Source organism: Lepus europaeus, chromosome 5 (assembly GCF_033115175.1).
Source record: "Lepus europaeus isolate LE1 chromosome 5, mLepTim1.pri, whole genome shotgun sequence".
NCBI lineage: Eukaryota > Metazoa > Chordata > Mammalia > Lagomorpha > Leporidae > Lepus > Lepus europaeus.
In genome coordinates, this window is record NC_084831.1 from 137333912 (window position 1) to 137354143 (window position 20232).

General features: G+C 38.4%; 1 protein-coding gene across 2 annotated transcripts in view; it reads right to left on the minus strand.

Moving 5' to 3' along the window:
• Positions 1-8167: 8167 nt before the first annotated feature.
• The window catches only part of VAMP4 (vesicle associated membrane protein 4), a 41791-nt gene continuing 29726 nt past the window's right edge, over positions 8168-20232 (minus strand). Inside the window, exons 5-8 of one of the 2 annotated variants that reach the window (XM_062192781.1) lie at positions 17634-17734; positions 16300-16379; positions 11268-11319; positions 8168-9364 (exon numbers count right to left, since the gene is read on the minus strand). In XM_062192781.1, coding sequence (XP_062048765.1) covers positions 9336-9364; positions 11268-11319; positions 16300-16379; positions 17634-17734 — 262 coding nt within the window. In that variant the 3' untranslated portion in view covers positions 8168-9335. Of the gene's footprint in view, positions 9365-9679; positions 9871-11267; positions 11320-16299; positions 16380-17633; positions 17735-20232 lie in introns of those variants that run through there. The other variant, XM_062192782.1, reaches the window with a different exon arrangement.

The following is a 20232-nucleotide window of genomic DNA, read 5'->3' on the forward strand; positions in this document are numbered from 1 at the left end:
ATTTGTGCATATCCTTCCACTTCACCAGAGCCAAACATTTTAGCAATTATTAGAGACTACTGACACCTGTACTCCATCTACCACCAGCAATGAGGTTATAGTCCTCTACCAGGGGATGATCCAGCTCCAGAATCCCAGTCTTAGACTGTTCTCTAGAGCCATTTCTAGTACCAACCATCTCAGATTGATTTCCTCCAGTCTGGTAGAGGGATTCAGGCGCACGTGATTTGTTGAGAGACTGATCAAAACCCAGAAGGGACTAAGATTCAGGATAAGGAAGAGGAAATGTCAATGCTAAGGATATGGTCTCCAAGTCCAGCTTTGAGTAGACCCGTGTGTGTGTGTGTGCGCGCGCACGTGTGTGTGTGCAGTGCATGGCCTCTGAGGTGACCATCACAACATGGAGTTGTCTCACGTTGAGATAAAAAAGTAAAAAAAAAAAAGTCAGCATTTGGACTCCAGCATTAGTTGAACATGACTTCTAGGGTACCCCTTGGGACGGTGCATAATTCCCAGTGGAAGTGGATTCCATCAGCTGACAGCAGTTCTCCGGAGAAGGGGGCACCTGGAAGCCATTAGTAGTCAACATTCTCAATTTCTACAGCAGCTGGGGAATGGAATGTGGGCATCTGACCCACCTCCCACCCTGCTTTTAGGATGATGACCTGCATGGGTTTTCTTCCCCTCTGGTTTCTGGTTGGTCTCAAAAGGGGGAAACTCCTAGCATTGTATCACATGGGGGAAACTCCACACACACAACAGCTCCGGACATTGATCCTTATGGCTTTCTTCCTCCCTGCATCCTCTGACCAAAAGTCAAAATAACGCTCTCCTTCTATGACTTTCTTCTTCCAGATTTTAGTAACTGGCTCCCCCCCTTCCCTCAGCCCTTCAAGCCTAGGTGGCTGGACCATCCCTTGTAGTTTCCTTAAGCTCTACCCACACCTACATTACACTCTCCTTGAATTACTTTGAGTGTGCTGTGACAATACAGTTTGCCACCCGGGCAGCACCTGATGGGACCAAGGAGGTAAGTTTAGTTCACCCTGTAAGTACAACTAGACCCCATCAGAGCATTTTAAGCAGAAGAATGAAATCATCTGTTTCAAAATCTCAATTTTAGTTTCTCTCTCAGCGGCCTAAACTATGTAGGCTTCCTAGTAATATATTTTTTTCAAGAAAAGAAACTAACATTTTAAAGAATGTTGTGTTTAGTTTTTTTGTTTTTGTTTTTGTTTTTTTTTTTTTGACAGGCAGAGTGGACAGTAGAGGGAGACGGAGAGAAAGGTCTTCCTTTTTGCCGTTGGTTCACCCTCCAATGGCCGCCGCGGTAGGCGCACTGCGGCCGGCGCACCGCGCTGATCCGATGGCAGGAGCCAGGTGCTTATCCTGGTCTCCCATGGGGTGCAGGGCCCAAGGACTTGGACCATCCTCCACTGCACTCCCTGGCCAGAGCAGAGAGCTGGCCTGGAAGAGGGGCAACCAGGACAGAATCCGGTGCCCCAACCGGGACTAGAACCCGGTGTGCCGGCGCCGCAAGGCGGAGGATTAGCCTACTGAGCCGCGGCGCCGGCCTGTGTTTAGTTCTTATGTGTAAATGATAAGTGATAGGGTATAACATTTTCGAGTCAAAGTTGTAGCCTCTCAAAACTCGACAGGTGCAGGTTCTGTAACTCAGTGGAAAAACTAACTTGTGCTTCCTTGCAGGTAACCAACTTTTCTGGTCTTGATGTTTATTGGATTTTCCCCTTGAATCTTCTGATTTGTATATTTTGCCGCAATCTATCATAGAATCTTTTCTTATATCTGACAAATACATTTTTCTCCTATAGGACCTTAAGTTTTAAAGTTTAACCAAAGAAAAACATTTTTTGAGAGTATATTTCACTTTCTTTGGATTTTTCCAGGAACACTGTGATTCTTTGTCATTTTCTTGACTCCTAGATCTATCACCTCCTTCTCCATGTACATTATGTTATCTTCTCTCTCTGTTCTGTAACAGCTTATCAGGCCTCCCTTCCACATCACTGATTTTGTCAGTCCTTTCTGCTTCAGTGACGGGCTTAACATTTGTGCTGCAGTGCCTTCACCCCTTGCTGACCTAACTGTCTTTATCATTAACTGTACTTTTCTTCACCTTTTCTCTCTTTATGACTTGCTGAATTATGGCCGCCAGATCTTCCATCCTATTGCAAATGCTGACATGCTAAAAATTTAGTTCTTGTAGTACATCATTTTAAAAATTATGGTCTTTCTTGGTGTCTTCAGGAAAGTTGACTCATTTATTCAACAATTATTTGAGTGCTCACTATGATACTTACTGTTGGGACAGACAACAGAATGAAACAAAAAAATCTTCTTTTGAAGTTTATTTGGAGTGGGCAAGACAAATAAACAAAAAAATAGATTTTATAGAACAATAGGAGGGTTCCGTGTTCTGGAAAAACAGGGTAAGAGGATTAGATAGTGTACTCTGGAGAGACTTTACTGAGAAAGTAAAATGTGATAAAAGATTCAAAAGAATTAGAATACTGATGTCCACGTAAGGGCTTTTCAAACAGGGGCACAGCAAGTGCAAATCCTTAAGGTAAAAACATTCTGGGCAGGTTTGAGGAATATCAAGACCAATGTGGGGGCAGCACACAGGGAAAGAGGTCAGAACAGCACCTTGGGAAGACCTGGCAGGCCACCAAAGGGATTTTGGCTTTTATGCTGAGGAAGATGGGAAGCCATTTAACAGTTGTTGAGTGAAGCAATGCAGGGACCCGACCACATTCTGAAATACTTTCACCATTGTATTGAGACCAGACCCTGGGGAGAGGGGGAATGGTGAAACCTGAGATCAGTTAGAAAACTACTGTAGTTAGTAGTCCAGGTGAGAGATGATGAGAGCAAAGGCTTAGGCGGTCAGTGGAGGCAATAAGAATTGGTCAGGAACTCTGTATATTTTAGGTAGAACCAGAGGATTTTCTGGTGAATTACATCTGCATTGTGAGAGAATTTTAAGGAGTCAGTAGGACTCGGAGGTTTTGGCCTAAGCAATCAGAAAGATCCAGTTGTCATCTGCTGAGACATCTGCTGACAGAATGCACAAGGAGCATGTAGAACAGACTGGAGTTTTGTTTTGGACATGACAAACCTGAAATGAAGAATGATGAAGAGCCAAAGAGAGTGTTGGCAATGAGTCTGCATTCAAGGGAAGTCAAGCAGGATACACAAACTTGGGATTTGTTAGCACAAATATGGCATTTCAAGTTGCGAGCTTAGGTAAGGTTTACTAAGGGAATGTATGTAGAGTGCACTGAGAGCTGGGGAGAAGAGTGATGACCACAAGAGAAAAAGACAAAATCTTCAAGTGTGTACCGAGAGTAATCATCTGTGTCAAATGCTGCTGATGTGCAAAGATCAGGGCTAAGAATGCACCACTGGATTTAGCCAGGCAAAGGTCACAGAGAATCCTCACAAGAGTAAGACTGGTGGAGTGTGCAGGTAAAACTTGATTGACATTTTTAAGAAAATGGGCAAAAATGAACTGCTGGTAGCAAGTACAGCCAGACCTTTCAAGGGCTACTACTAGAGAAAAAAAGTTAAGAGAGGAGGTTGACAGGACAAGTAGAGCAAGTTTGTACATTGCTGGGAATGAGCCAGGAAGTTCCTCCTCTTTTGTTATTCACCAGTCCCCGTGTGCCTCTTTTTAGAACTCCACAGCTGAGATCTAGCCTTGTTATTCAACAAACAGGGTAGGCGCACTGCCCTTGGTGCTGCTCAGTTGTACACGTGACTACAAGTCAAATCTCTTCTTATACCTACAGCTGAAAAGCAGGCTGATATATTCACTGCTCAATGGCAGTTTTTAGCTCTCCTGGGCATATGCTGAGTAAGACTGTTGAATTTGGGTAGGATCTGACCTTCCTACCTGACAATCCTAACATGGAATGGTTAGGTTGTATGAATACTCTCATTCCCAGAATGTACTTACCAGGTACTTCCCATCACCATTCCTCTCTCTCTCTCTCTTTTAAAAGATTTATTTTGAAAGTTACAGAGAAGCAGAGGCTGAGAAAGAAAGAGAGAGAGAGAGAAAGTCTTCCATCTGCTGGTTCACTCCCCAAATGGCCGTAACGACCTGTGCTGGACCAAAGCCAGGAGCCTGGAGCTTCTTCCAGGTCTCCCACGTGGGTGCATGGGCCCCAGGACTTGGGGCATCTTCTACTGCTTTCCCAGGCCATAGCACAGAGCTGGATCAGAAGTGGAGCAGCCGGAACTCGAACTGCTGTCCATATGGGAAGCTGGCACTGCAGGTGGTGGCTTTACCAGCTATGCTCCAGCATCGGCCCCCATCCCCATTCCTGATGATAGCACTTTATTTGTGGAGACTGAGTATCTCAGGATACAATGTGTTCCCAATATCACCTTCCTCCCACACCTTTCCAAGGTATTAAAAAGAGAAAGTTCAGCATGTGGATAAAGGGAAGTTGGAGAGAATGAGTACTGTGTTTTAAATGCAGCACTACACTGCTGAGGGACAGGTGCTACATTTTCTGAATGAGACACAGTCGTTTAAGAGAAATGTGTCTGCCTCATTCTGTTTTGAGGAGACATCGCACTGAGGAAACCATGAGTATTCCACCATTTTTCCCTCTGCAACTGAGACTTGAGTGATTTTACAGAGAAACCGCCTGTAAACTTCATCAGTGGCTTAGTTATCAGACACAGTTTTTGAGGGCAGAAAATCTCTTATTTTTCATTCATGGACTCTGGGAAAATGAGATGGTTAAGGGGGTGATTTTCCAGCTGTTACTAATAAGCTGTAACTTGAAGTTAAGGCAACATACTGAATAAGCCAAAATGCTTAATTTTTGTTTTCAATGAAACAGTTTATTTTACTGTTTACTATGGAGAGGCTACAAATACACATCTGATATAAATACAAAGGACTAAACTCTGCAACACCGGTAAAGGAGGTTTTTGATTGAGGAGCTGGAGCACAGGGCACACGACATCTACACTTGCTCTAAACATCAAAAGCACTTACTAAAATGGTTAAATAAAGGAGAGTGGAGTTTAGAATAATGACATATCCAAGGCATAAAGTGCAGTTCTCTGATTTTCTTATAGCTTGATGTCTAACATTTTACTAAAATCTCTGCTGATTTATGCAATTTACTTTGTAGACTTAAAATACTGAATACTTGTAGATGACTTGATTTCAAGAAATCATCAAATGAAAATGATCTATTGGAATACTATGAATCCAGAAACTTTCTATATGCAATTATTATAAAAGAGTACTAGTATGTCAAGGTATTATGTCCATCATGCTGCCTGTCCAGTTAGCTCTACAGAAGGCAACTCTCACTTATATCCCAGCACTACTGCACCTTTGAGACTTTCTGTCAACACACATTTATCTGACATCTGCAAGGTACCTAGCACTGTGCCGGCTGCTGAGGAGACACAGAAGCATGTCCTTGCTTTCCCAAGCTTACATTTATCCCCTATAACTGGGTCAGACACACTTTCCTTTAAATTCATTTAAATTCCTACTTTTATTCCAAGCAGCTTCTTAGAAAAACAAAACAAAACAAAACAAAAAACAGGAACCACAGTAAAAAAGAGTTTGTGTCTCCATACCTCATTCTATTTGAGTTCCAGAATCAGATTAAGACTAACATTAAATCTTCAGAGAAGACACAAACGTTATGCAGCCTAAGGGATGGTGCTGTTTGTCTATAAAATGGAAAAAGAATGCAGATGGATCAAGAACTAGAGCACTTTTCAGCTCCTTATGAGCCCCAGTCTCTACATTGCTTTGTGGCAATCTCCTGCACAAAGATAAGCACTACTAAAACAAATGTGTTAATGCTCTTAGATCTATTCATGCTCTTATTCCCTGCTCACAGAAAAATAATACTGACTCCAAACATACTTCTATGGGAAAACAAAGCTGGGTTAATAGAACAGTCAGTTATCCTCGGCTTAGTAATAGCCTGACTCAATACAATTAAGGACATCTCCCAATGACACTCCCTCCAACATGAAAAAACGATCTCTCACATATTTTCTAGTCACAGTGTATATATAGATGTATACACAGAGTCAGTGAGGCCAAGACTGCCGACAGGACACCAAGTATGTTTAAGGGTGGACTGGCAAGGAGAAATTTCAGTTTCTCTTTATTCTTGCCTCCTCAGTCTATTGTACATGTCACACAGAATTGAAAGATGCCAGGCCGGCGCCGCGGCTCAATAGGCTAATCCTCCGCCTAGCGGCACCGGCACACCAGGTTCTAGTCCCGGTTGGGGCACCGGATTCTGTCCCGGTTGCCCCTCTTCCAGGCCAGCTCTCTGCTATGGCCCGGGAGTGCAGTGGAGGATGGCCTAAGTGCTTGGGCCCCGCACCCCACAGGAGACCAGGATAAGCACCTGGCTCCTGGCTTCGGATCAGCGCGGTGCCGCGGCGGCCAATGGAGAGTGAACCAATGGTAAAGGAAGACCTTTCTCTCTCTGTCCACTCTGCCTGTCCAAAAAAAAAAAAAAAAAAAAAAAAAAGCCAATTTTTGTTATAAAATGCTGACATTATAATTTTCTAATGCAGAATATGGAAATGCACAATACTATAATAATAGGCAATCTACAGGAAAGCTAACACAAGGCATTTCTATAGATGATGTGTAAGTTTCCTTCCTTCATTTTAACATTCCACCTTCAATACTGAACACTCTTTAATCAAGAAATCTCACAGTTGGTAAAATCTAAGGGTAATTTCCAGTGAGTTTTCTAGAAGAGGAGCCAAAAGACCACAGGTATTGATTGCTGAGCTGTAATCAGCAGAAGGAACCAGTTAATCGGTGTTGTAATCACAAAATTGCTGTGAGGCAACAGGCTTCTGTAATAAATAAATAAATAAATCACCAGGGTTTATATTTCAGGTGCAAAAACAGTGACCTGATTTCACCAGGGATCAACTACTGTTTGCAGAGCTACTTGAATTTTTCTGTTGATCTTCATTGTTGATAAATAATGATAGTTCTGATGGGGGTTAAAACTTCAATTTTCAAATGCAGGATGATCTGAGCTGAGTGAGAAAAAGAATGATTTAGGGAGGGAAGGAAGTTAGCCTGGCATCAATTTGAGCAAATTTTTCTTCTGTCTTTGATCTTGAGAAGGCTCGTGTTTCCAAGGTTACCATATCATAAATGTGCCAGCTATTTTAAAGGTTTCAGGATTAGTCAAGACCAAGAAAGACAAAATGATAAACTGTGAATCAAACCATCACTACTGCAAAGTTCCAACAGTGTGATGTGTCTGCCACCAGTATTCTCAGCAATGGTGTCTTTAAATACAAAGAGAACTACATACATACAATATCATCATAGAAATAGTTCCTTTATTTTTCATGATTAAAACTTGAAAAATAATCCTATAATTATTTCTTTAAAAGTGGCATATTTTCTTTATTTAAAAAACACTGAAAGTGTGGCTTCTTTTTGAGAAGTAATCTTCATTTTCATAGATATTACAGAGAAAACAGATTTGTATATCAACTAACAGAAAACTAACCATAATGAGTTTAGTTTCAATACAAATGCAGGTCAACATGTCTGTCTCTATATGTATATGTTAGGACTGATTCTGTCCATTAGTTAAAACCTTCCATTTTTGGACTATTACCCACCAAAATTCTAAACATGCTCATTTTCCTGGGTATCCTATTTTGTCAAATAATTTATAAAGTTCAGATGCTGTTTATATTAACTGACATCTACAAAGAGTGAAGAGACCAGAGACAACACTTCATAGTATGTAAGACTTTTATCTCCTTTTTAATGATTTAAGCTAACTATAAAGTTCAACAAATATACTGAGACCTCCATAACTTGCACGTCTTGAGTGAATGTCTCTTAATCTGCTTTTTCATTTGGATTTCTCAACAAAACATTTTTGCCTCTTAGTACTAATCCTGTAGAATTAAAAAACAACCCCCCATAAGATTCCATGTTTCATACATTTTGAGTTAAAATACCAAAGAAGTAAAATGTACACAGGATTCCCCCTAGCATTTATCAGAAGCTTTACTTCTAATTTAGAGACATCTCAAGATGTTCACATGCATAAGTTTCTGCAGAACCTCAAAGCTTCTTCCTCATACACATTAGGGGACTATATATTTTCACTTTGTTTTATTTAAACAATACAAGGAGGCTGGCACACTTTAATGTTAACATGTTTTATGAAATATATTATTAAAAATAGGCTGGGATTAATGGCGACCCCTAGCATTTAGTCACTGACTGACTAGCTTGTATAGAGATTACCTAGGTTCATGATTCTATTACTCATCACCATTGCCTGATGCCTGATTTGACACTTCGCTGTACAACGCATATCTCCCCAGGGATGACTGCAGAATGCAGACACAAAATTCAGAGCTGATGATTTTGTAAATTTTAGCACTTCTGGTAAAAGGGCCAGAAGAAGTTAAAGAGAAAACCTATTAACACAAATAAGATGAAGAAGTTAAAGTCACCTGTGGATTTCATGGACTCACATTACAGCTGGTCCTTATTGGAGTTTAACAGAGAACGGATTGGACAATAACTGATAGCTATACCCATGTACCGATTATTTTCAAACACTCCAATGATGTTCTCCAATACTTTTATTATCTCGGTTTCATGGTGCCATAGTATGGTTTTCATTAAATTTCCCATTTTCATAATCAAAATACCCCAAATTACTACACATTCCCTTATACAGTCAAAAATAGTTTTACTGGAATGTTTTTAGTTAATAGCTGAAGGCAGCAACATTTACAACATTTAGCTTTTGTTACACCCATAAACATGTGGGAATTCCTTGCAAAGCAACTGCACAGAAAAAGAATGATATTCTTGCAAATATTGATGGAATGGTTATACAATTTTTTAGCATAACGATTTGGAGTTCCATATAGGCTTCCTGACCCCACCTTGATGCAGTTAACACAAGTCTCTATGCCACTAAAATACTAGTATGAAATATTGTCATCAGTGTTTATATACACAAATATAATGAACTGGCAAGTATCTAATTTCAAATTAGACCCTTGGAATACAGCGAAATAGAGGCTGGTTATCTTTGCCTTAAACATAATTATTAAAAGCACATTTTGTTAGAAGGGAAGAAGGTAACTGGACATTCTCAATGCTCCAATTTGAAGTGATACTTGCCTCTTAGTTTCTTGAAAAAAGAAGTTTTGAAAGTTATATACATAGGTTTCATTTAAATTATGCAGCAATCTTTTATTATTATTATTGTCCCAGATCTTGTTTAATGAAGATTTCTGTCATCAAATCAAGAACGGTATTTCACAACTATAAGAACTGTAAGAGAAAAAAATGAAATATATCAATATATCAAAATCAGACTCATACACTATGTTAGAAGCAACGTTCCTAAATGTAGTTGTGTCCACTTTTAGAAATGGGTAAAGAGGGCTGAACTTTTAGCTGAAATAACAGATAAGAAATGAGAAAGGAAAAATATCATAAAACTACCTAAATGTCTAACATTGGCATCTGGATCAATAATTTATGCCATACCAACAGCAGCATGCAGCTGTTAAAGTGTTATAAAAAACTTAATAACATGGAAAAATATTCACAATATATTTATTAGAAAGTATATATAATATGATCTTAGTTTTGCAAAACATGTTTATATAGTGATAAAAAAAGACTATGTATATACAACAGTTGTATTAACAGTAGCTATCTCTGTGTGGTAAGATTACAGTTGAACTTTATTTTCTTCTTTATGCTATTCCACATTTTCCAAGTTGTCCACCATATATTTATGGTTGATTCTTGTTATTTGAGGTAGTTATGTTCTATAAAGTCAACACAAACACTGAATTAGCAAATACTGAACCACTGCTGCAGGGAAAACACAGGGTTAAGAGTCTATGAGCCTCTGGCTGGTACATTTTTGTCAATCAATCAATACATAACTTTGATTTCTGTGTATTTCTGTTTAAAGATTTCTCACTTAATATGTAGCATCTCCAATAAGTTCATGGAAAATGTGTATTAGGAAAAAACTGGATTTCAAATTTCTTTGTATCAAAATAAACTTAACTTTTATTTCTATTTTCCATGATGTTTTTGAAGTGCCCTCACATATACTGTTTATTCACTAACACTGAACTCAAGGCCAACAGCACTGTAACTCATGCCTGCACACTGCTGATGTAAGGCATATACTTTCTCTGTGAAGGCACATCACATAGACTTCTTGCACTCAGCAACACTACAGCACACTTCAGCACCGTGCTGAAGGAAATTTTAAAACAGTGAAATCCCTAACAAAAAGCACAAGTGTGTGGAAAAGTCAGCATTAAATGTTTAGACTCTTGTTTATGTTACAAGAGCTGAAACAAGAAGGTAGAGATAGCCTTGTCTGACCTCTGCTGGAAATGCTTGGGTTAGGAGACTTTTTTGTTTTTTTTTGCTTCTTTCAATGTATCTATGAAAGGCCACAAAAATCATCTTGAGTACTGATCTGGGGGTTACAAATACATTTTAGCTGGTAAGTGAATTGACAAACACAGAATCTATGAATAACGAAGACTGATTATATTTCTGTTACAAAACTGTTTTCTGTTTAACAAGGTAATAGCATCATAAAACTTTCCAAGCAGTTTTTCTGAGATACTTCCCACATCTTCACAAAATCTCTGTAAACACAAGAGACTTTGAAGAAAAGGAGATATTAAGAATCAGGGATCTTAAAAAGAATAGTAAAGGAAAAAGGACAGGAAGGAATTAGCTTTAATGACTAAAATCAAGGTCAAATCTAAAAACTAAAAAAATAAAAACAAACAAACAAAAAATCCCATCATCTGGAGAACTTAACTGGACAATCTTATGAGATGCAAGTTGCCATAACTGAATGTTAACAATACATAGAAAATGAATGTTTTGTCCTGAGTGCAACAGGAGCTATATTTGGCCTTGAATAGGGGACATGATGAGGGTTCTCTTTGAGAATCTGACAAAAGATATAAACTCTATCTTCACAAAAATATACTTATGCTTGTTCATATAAGACTTACATACAACAAGAGTATTGCCAGAGACTCATAGGTTCTAGGTTAAGGGCTCCTGAAGGTCAGAAGTCATTACTCACTCTTGTCACAGTTGACAGGTCAACTGAAAATAAAAACGAATGAGGTGAACTCCAAAACATATGATGCCCCCAAGAAGTAATAATACAGCAAATACTCACTGATAATCACTACCAAAAGGATAACAGCAACCAAAGCCATGATGGCTTTTATCTACAACACACAAAAAGACATACAAAAATATTAATATTAATAAAGTTGACACTGTGGTGCTATTTGACACGCACAAGATCTTCAAAAATTTCATGAAAAATGTGTATTATGAAATAAACTACAAATGGATTAAAAAGTTTTTCACATCAAAATAAACATCTTTTCATTCTATTTTCCTAGGAACTTTTAAAAAATACTCTCATTTTAACTCATTATTAAATAGTTACATTCCTTGAAAGATTTTCTTTCTATAATATAGAAATATATTATAGAAAGATATTATCTTTCTATAATATACTTGATAGCTGTTTTGCATCCTCTTGTAAATAATCAGAGTTCTCCAAATTTGAGGGTTTTTGAAAGGCTGGAATTCACAGGTCAAGGCTATACTGTATGGCAAGTAGTAACAAGCAAAGCCTTCATGGGTCTGGAATTTTTTGTCTAAGTTTCTGGGTGCTTATTCTAATGTCAGATCAAGAAAAGTAATCAACATTTTCACAGCTCCGTTCAAGTGTCAGGATGCGATTAATAACATAGACAGCCAATCCCAAAGCTTCCATAACTTGTAGTGTCCCCTTATCTATGGAGAAGGCCTGAAAACATGGGCAATGTCAAACCCACATACACTATGTTTTCTCCTCCACATACACATATATACCTATGACAAGGTTTAATTTCTAAATTAGGCACAGGAAGAATTGAATGATGATAATAAAACAGTATAATAGTATACCATAATAAAAGTTATTTGAATTCAGAATCTTTCTCTTGAAAGAATCAGTATTTTCAGATGGCAGTTGGCTGTGGATAACTGAACTGTGGAAAGCAAAACTGTGGATAAGGAAGACTGCTGTTTATTTGGCCGAACAGTTATAGCACTCGTTCACAAAGTAAATGAGAATGCCGTTTTTTTTCTCTCCTTGCTTTCTTCTTTGTGTTTTTATTTCTACTTCAAGGAATTCATAACCTCATTTAGTAACTAACTTGCCTATCCTGTATGTCAGTTTGACAGCTGAGAGGAGGTAGCTTAAGATCAATTCTGGGTCAGCTGCTTGACTTTTTTTTTTTGTAAGATTTATTTATTTATTTGAAAGTCGGAATTATAGAGAGAGGGGGAGAAAGAGAGAGAGGGAGAAGGGGGGGGAGAGGGAGAGAGAGAGAGGGAGAGAGAAAGAGAGAGAGAGATCTTCCATTCACTGGTGTACTCCCCAGATGGCACCAAAAGCTAGGGCTGAGCCAGGTTGAAACTAGAAGCCAGAGCTTCATCTGGGTCTCCTATGTGAGTGGCAGGAGCCCAACTACTTGAGCCATCATTAGCAATCTCCCAGGTACACATCAGCAGTAGGCTGGATTTGGGAGCAGAGCTAGGACTTGAACTCAGGCACACAGGTTTTCTATACAGCAAACATTTTCAGAGACAACTGATTAAAGATGGTTCACTCATAAAAAAGATATCCCTTCTAATGAGTATCACAAACAGCAACTAGAGGTAGTTAATGCAGTGTTTCTAAAACATAAAATTAGGACAATTTAGTGTTATTACACTAGTGACAACAACAAAGTAACCCAGAGAATACATAAAAGCTTTGCAATCTGGACACTAGTGCATATTTTTAAACTATGAAAAAGTCAACAGATGGAGATGGGAGCTTATTTCAGACGAGATTGGGCACATTCTGGATGTTATGGCTGTAGACATGGGAGCATTATTTCAGTAGGTGTCTGGGTAGACATTATACTATAAACTCAAATACTTTAATCTCCTCCTCCCCCTTTTTTAACCTGAAAACATTTCTAAAATAATTTGGAATTTTATGTAGTTTTTCAATTTCTCCCAAAACAGCCTGGCCCAACCTCAGCCATTGTGGCCATTCGGGGAATGAACCAGCAAATGAAAGATCTCTCTCTCCCTCTTTCTCCTTATCTTTCTAACACCTTTTCAAATAAATAAAATAAATCTTTAAAATATACATATGTATAAAGATAAGCTAGGCTAGTTTTAGAAAATCCAAACAAAAATACCAATTTTAAAACATCTCAACAAATAGAGTATTCTCCCTTGGGTTTCAAATACTGGGGAAGAGACATTTACAGTCCCAAATGTATTGTGTTCACGCACATCCAAAGCTCTCTTCTTCCAAATGAATAGACAAAAATCTATGTTTAACATATTACAGCTTAAGAACTTCCTAGATACAGAAGAAAGGTGTCAGCAATTCTCCCTCCCCACACACCGGATAATTGAATTCACTTATTTCATTATTTATTTTTGAAGTATTTTATTTCCCAGATAGTTCACTAGTTTGAAACAGTCATCCTGGTGGTTAGTTTGAACTTCTACTCAAACTTAAGCCTTTAATGAAAACAAGGTTCTATAATCAGCTTATGAAGAAAACAATCTTTGGTTTTTAGTTAAAGAAGCAGAAAGAAATTTTAAAAATAAAATAGTAAAGAACTGAAGCAATTAAAACACTCTTAATAGGTGATGAGAAACTTCAAATTCCATTAAGGTCAATAGAGTACCCAAGACACCTCAGATTCAGATGATAAAACCATCTTTGATTAGAGTTCTGATGGTCTTTATACGTGATTCTGACCAGCTTGAGAATGTGAAACCAAAACGGTAACATCCAACAATAATTCTTGTTTACAAAAAGGAAGAGAATCATGAGTTGGCAAATGGGAGAAACACTGGAGACCATCAGCTCTACCTCCCATAGTTACAAAAAGATGAGCAAACTGATGCCCAATCAAGAAACAGCTGTGACACCAGTTTATGCTTCTAGCTTCCTAATCTACTTCTCTTAGGGCAGGACAGATTCTAAAATGAGAAAACTACGTAAGATTTTATTTGAGCACATTTAAGACCATGATACTCAATGTGAACCACCATTTCTAATGAGAAAGAAGATATTCAATAACCAATTCACAGATTCACTTATTTACTTTTAAATCACTACCATCGCAATCAACCACTGACCCAAAAGGTTCCTTCATGTCCTGTTGTGGTCAACCTCCAATCCCCCTGGTTTTAGCCACTGGTAGCCTGATTGCCTTCTTTCCTTTTGTCTTTTTTCATAAAACCCTTCCTAAATCATCATGAGAGGATATAAAAAAAAAAAGTTCAAGAAAATATATACTATAAAAAAACTATGCATGGATTTCAACTTTTTGTAGGAAAATAAATTATTTTTAATTCAGTTTTTCCACAAACTTTCTGAAGTCCCCTCACACTATAAAAGTCAATCAATAAAATGGCATGAAGAGGAAGACAGCCTCATATGAATAGCAGCCCAAAAGAGGCATTAATGGACCACAGTGAGACTGAAGAGAGTGAAGCATTAGAAAATAATAACTGGAAAACACTTTCTACTCTAAATTAACTTTTTAAAGTTACAGAACAATCTTTTTCATTACATGCTTGCTGCTAATGGTGGTACCCAAATGCGATATACAGACTGTTTGCAAAACACAATTCCATGTGTATTTTTCCCTTGAAAGCACACTACTCCTCTGATCTGAGCACATGAAGCACAAAACAAAAATCTTCAGATATAGCTTAAAAAATAGCTTGAGAAAATATGTAGCATGACCATCTTTTTCTGGCTACATGAATGCAGCATTGGGAGAGAAGAGATGAACGGTCATGGACATTTTGGTTTACCAAATTTGTCTATGGAATAGAAATTTCTTACCCTTGAAAGAATAAAGAATTAAAATAGAAAACTTAAATTTCAGACAAGGGGAACAAAGAAACATGTTTCTTTCCTCAGTTTTATTTCTGAAAGTAAGAGGTTTTAACAGGCAGACAGCTGACAAAAATGAGGAAATCAACCCAAGACAACTTTCGGAAGATCTCCTTAGCACATGGAAAGGTGAGTTTAGAAAGTTATTGCTAAATTTGAAAATGAGAGAATAAAAGCAATGAGTTTATGTCTAAGACTTTCAACAAAGCCAAAATCACACCTAGAATCAGGAGAAAAAAAGATTTGCTCTCATGATATGAAACTTGCTACAAAATTTTAAAAGAACAATTTGGTGTTTAATAATTAGTAACCATATTTGATTTAAGAGGTGAACTAATTTCTATGAAATGTTTTGCAGCATATAGTAATTCTCATCTTCTCTGTGTTAAAAATTTCATTTATGGCCGGCGCCGTGGCTCAATAGGCTAATCCTTCGCCTTGCGGCGCCGGCACACTGGGTTATAGTCCCGGTCGGGGCACCGGATTCTGTCCCGGTTGTCCCTCTTCCAGGCCAGCTCTCTGCTGTGGCCCGGGAGTGCAGTGGAGGATGGCCCAAGTGCTTGGGCCCTGCACCCCACAGGAGACCAGGAGAAGCACCTGGCTCCCGCCTCCGGATCAGCGCGGTACACCGGCCGCAGCGCGCTGGCCGCAGCGGCCATTGGAGGGTGAACCAATGGCAAAAGGAAGACCTTTCTCTCTGTCTCTCTCTCTCACTGTCCACTCTGCCTGTCAAAAAAAAAAATTTCATTTCTTTCTTTTTTCCCTACATAATGAGGGATTTTAGGACTTTCTCTTAACCCATTTGTCACTACTGATTCTGACAAATTGCTTTTATCTTCCCCTTTTCAATGGAAAATCATATATTTCTCTAGTTATAATTTTATTTTTTAATATCTCTTATATACTATAGGTTGTACCAATAAGAACTAAAAATAAAGTATAAGAAAAATATATATTTGTTAAGATAGTAACTTTAGAAGTAGTTATTAATAAAATGGGGATATTTTTATGAAGAAATTGACATAAACATCTTTCTAGGCATTGCTTGATTTTTCTAGTTATATCTGTCTCAAAAGTAATTTATTAATTCAACAAATATTTACTGAGTTCCCAACATGTCTCAAGTTCAGGAAATACAATAAGTAAGACCTTATGCTCTAAGGTCCCAGTTTCTTCACATCTTTGAACACGCTTGAGATGTTGGCCAATCTATCCACTGTCTTGATTCACTTACTTTGCATCCACGCCACCACATTTGCCTTCGAAGTTGTTTGGATCTGTTGCTAAAAGCAGTTGCATTATCCGATAAGCTTTCTATATCACATAGAGGATGGAGAGAAGTATTAAACGATATAACAGGATTCTTTTATCTAGTCACACAAAGATAAGAAAATATTAAATTTCTACATATGCAAATGTATTCCCTTTTAAAAAAGCATGAAAACAACTTTCTCCCTTTCTTCCACCCACACACTCTAGCATACTACATTATTTAAAAATAAACAGAAACAAAAAGTAAAAAACAGTTGCAAGTTAGTTTTTCCAATCCATTTTTACTGTAAAATTAAGAAAAATATTCCCAGGACTTCGATGCTTATAAATAAACTAATATATTTGGGTAAGAAAATACACTTTAAAAATACAAATACTTGGCACATCTCTAGAAAAAATAAATTCCACATGGAAAGGATAAAGTCTTAGAAGATACTGAAAGTGAACAGTTCTGGGGGAAAATAATATGAATTTGAAAAATGCTTAAGCAAGGTTTTGTTTAAGCAAGCCTGTCTAGGATTGATCAGGTATTCAATCATTCACCATTCAAGTGCTAATTTGTGTGAGGAACTATTACAGATATACAGTTAAAATCTGTTAATATAGGGAAGTTACTAAGTTGCCAGAAAAAACATAAATTAAAAATATCGGGGCTGGCACTGTGGTGCAGCAGGTTAATGCCCTGGCCTAAAGCGCCGCATCCTATAAGGGCGCCAGTTCTAATCCTGGCTGCTCCACTTCCAATCCAGCTCTCTGCTATAGCCTGGAATAGTGGTAGAAGATATCCCAAGTCCTTGGGCCCCTGCACTTGCATGGGAAACCCGGAAGAAGCTCCTGGCTCCTGGCTTCGGATCGGCGCAGTTCCGGCCGATGTGGCCAACTGGGGAGTGAACCATTGGATGGAAGACCTCTCTCTCTCTCTGCCTCGGCTCTCTCTCTGTAACTCTCTCAAGTAAAAAATAAATAAATAAATCTTTAAAAAAAATCACTGAAGTTTAAAATAAGTGTTGGGGAAAAGTGATTAGATTTTTATGCCTTAAGCACATGAGAAACTCAAAGCCTATCAAAATAACAGAGCAAAGGAAAAATAGCTTTACTCTTTACTCTTCAACAGGTATTTATAAAATATTCCATTCTCAACTGACCAATTGAACACAGTTAACTGATTCAAAATAAATGGAGTCAAATGCCAATCTCAAGCCAAGATCCCTAAACATTGGCTAGACAAGTGGGAGAAGATATAAACTAGCAGAAACATAGATTAATAATATCAAGAAATATATGAAGTTTGTGTACCTGATTTGTCCTGTAGTTCATCTAGTCTCTCCCCTCTTTCAATTACCTTTGTAATATTTTCTTGCATGACATCAATAACTTCATCCACCTGATTCTGAACACTAGTTTAAAAAAAGATAAAAATCATTCTTTGAGAATGTTTATAATTTTTAAGTTTTCATTAGACAGGATAGAGAATAACTATTAAACTATAAAACTTGAGTTTAAAGCTTTGTAGCAATTTTCTTCCATTTGTAGGCTTGAATACTCAGATACTTACAGACACTGTGATATAAGTTAAAGGAATATTTAACTCAGAGATAGTTTATTTATTGTTCTGCTTCTGACCAGTAATGTAACTCATAAGCAAATTAAATGTACTGTCAGAATGCTCAACAACTGCAGAATTCAATCCAACAGCTTAACTCAAAATTATCAGTTTCATTTGCTCATCAGTGGGCTCTCCAGGGAGCATGTAGAGCCATACTGACTTTTGCTGTGGACTTCACACACAAAGGCTAACAAAGTAGTTTGTGTAGGTGTGTTAGAAGCTTATGGATAAAATCCAGTTTCCAAAATGGAAATGGCAGGCATAATCTAGGAGACACTGATGCTCAATGAGCATAACTCTTCACCACTGGTCACTTTTCTCTAAAGCAAACAGGGCTCAAGACAATGAGGAATACCCAGGAATGTACTGAAGCACCAACCAGGAAGCAAAGAGGAAAACGTTTTTGCTGTCCTTCCAAATAAAAATGTTTTCCTCTTTTAAATTAGGTATGGTGACCTCCTCCAAGAATATTTCAGTCTGGGCAATGAAGGTTTAGCCAAAACTTAAAATTAAAAATTGATACTTAGCTAGCAACTTTCACTCAGAGCACGCCAACACAGAAATGTTGAAATATTTTAAGTGTCTAGTTTTCCTCTGTTGCTCCAGCCACAAGACAAAAAATGTTTTAAATTTCTTTATGAGTAAATCATGACAATGAAATATTTAAAAGGAGAAATAAACTGCATCACAGTTCTTAAAACTCAATGTTCAAAGCACATTAGATTACTAGCAACTCATTGTTAAACATATAGACGTTTTCAAATAAATGAGGGTATGCAATTATGCTTCTAGCTGGCAAAGGGAAAAGTACATCAGTTATTATTACTTGGGAGCTTTTATATATATATATAAAGACATATTTAAAATGCAGAAAGAGAGAGAGAGATTGAGATCTTCCATCTGCTCGTTCACTCCCCAAAAGCAGCAATAGCCAGATCTGCCCAGGCTAAAGACAAGAACAATGAATTCTGTCTGGATCTCCCATGAGGGTGGTGGGGCCCAAGCACTTAAGCCAACTTCTGTTGCTTTCCCAGGTACATTAGCAGGGAGCTAGATTGGAAGTAGAATAGCTGGGACTCACACTGGCACTCCAATACAGGATGCCAGCATCAAAAGCAGTGGTTTAACCTGCTGTACTACAATGCCAGCATCAGTCACCTGTAATTTTGAAAAAGAGTTCTCACCTTTCCCTATTACTTTTTCTTCAAAAAGTGTGCTTCAAAGTTTCTTTATTTATTTGAAAAGCAGAATGACACAGACAGAGAGAGCTGAGATCTTTCATCCATGGTTCACTCCTCAGATGCCTGCAACATTTGGGGGCTGGTGCTGTGGCACAGCTGGTTAAAGCTATGGCCTGCAGCACTGGCATCCCATACGGGCACCAGTTTGAGTCCTGGCTGCTCCACTTCTGATCCAGCTCCCTGCTAATGTGCCTGGGAGAGCAGCAGAAGATGGACCAACTGCATGGGCCCCTGAACCCACGCTGGGGACTCAGACGAAGCTCCTGGTCCTGACTTGGGTCTGGCCCAACCCCAGCTGCTGAGGCCATTTGGGGAATGAATCAACAGATGGAGGACTTCTCTTTCTCTCTCCCCTTCTCTTTCTCTCTCCCCTTTCTCTCTCTCTCTCTCTCTCTCTCTCCCTCCCTCCTTCCCTCCCTCCCCCCCTCCCTCCCTCCCCCCTCTGTAACTCTGACTTTCAAACACATAAATAAAGCCTTAAAAAACAAAAAAACAAAATGAAGACCAACTTAGATGTTGGTGGGTTCAGAAGAAATACCTTCAGATTCAAGAAGCAATTGCTGTGCTTCATGACAGTCAACTCCTTTCCATTATTAAAAGCATTATGTACACCTACTGATTACACATACATAGACTTCAGTATTCAGCATAGCTTCCCAGAGTTCTGTGCTTCCTACACATTATTCCACCAAAACACATAAAATAAAGTTCAACCAACAGGGACATGCAGAATTCTCTTCTACCCAAACAGATTTGAAAGTGTCCCTGAATTCCTAAGGCATTCTGTTGCAACTCTTATTAACTCAGCATACAGCTAGCAATGCTCAGTCTCTTCAAGAACAATGGCACCAATATTTACGCAGTTCATCAACTTTCTCAACAAATAATGAGCACTATTTCAGGCACTAAGCAAATAAGGAACAGAACAGACAACAGGGGCTGACACTGTGCACAGTGGGTTAAGCCACCGCTTGTGATGCTGGCATCCCATACCAGAGTGCCTGTTCCAGTCCTGGCTACACTGCTTCTGATTCAGCTTCCTGCTAAT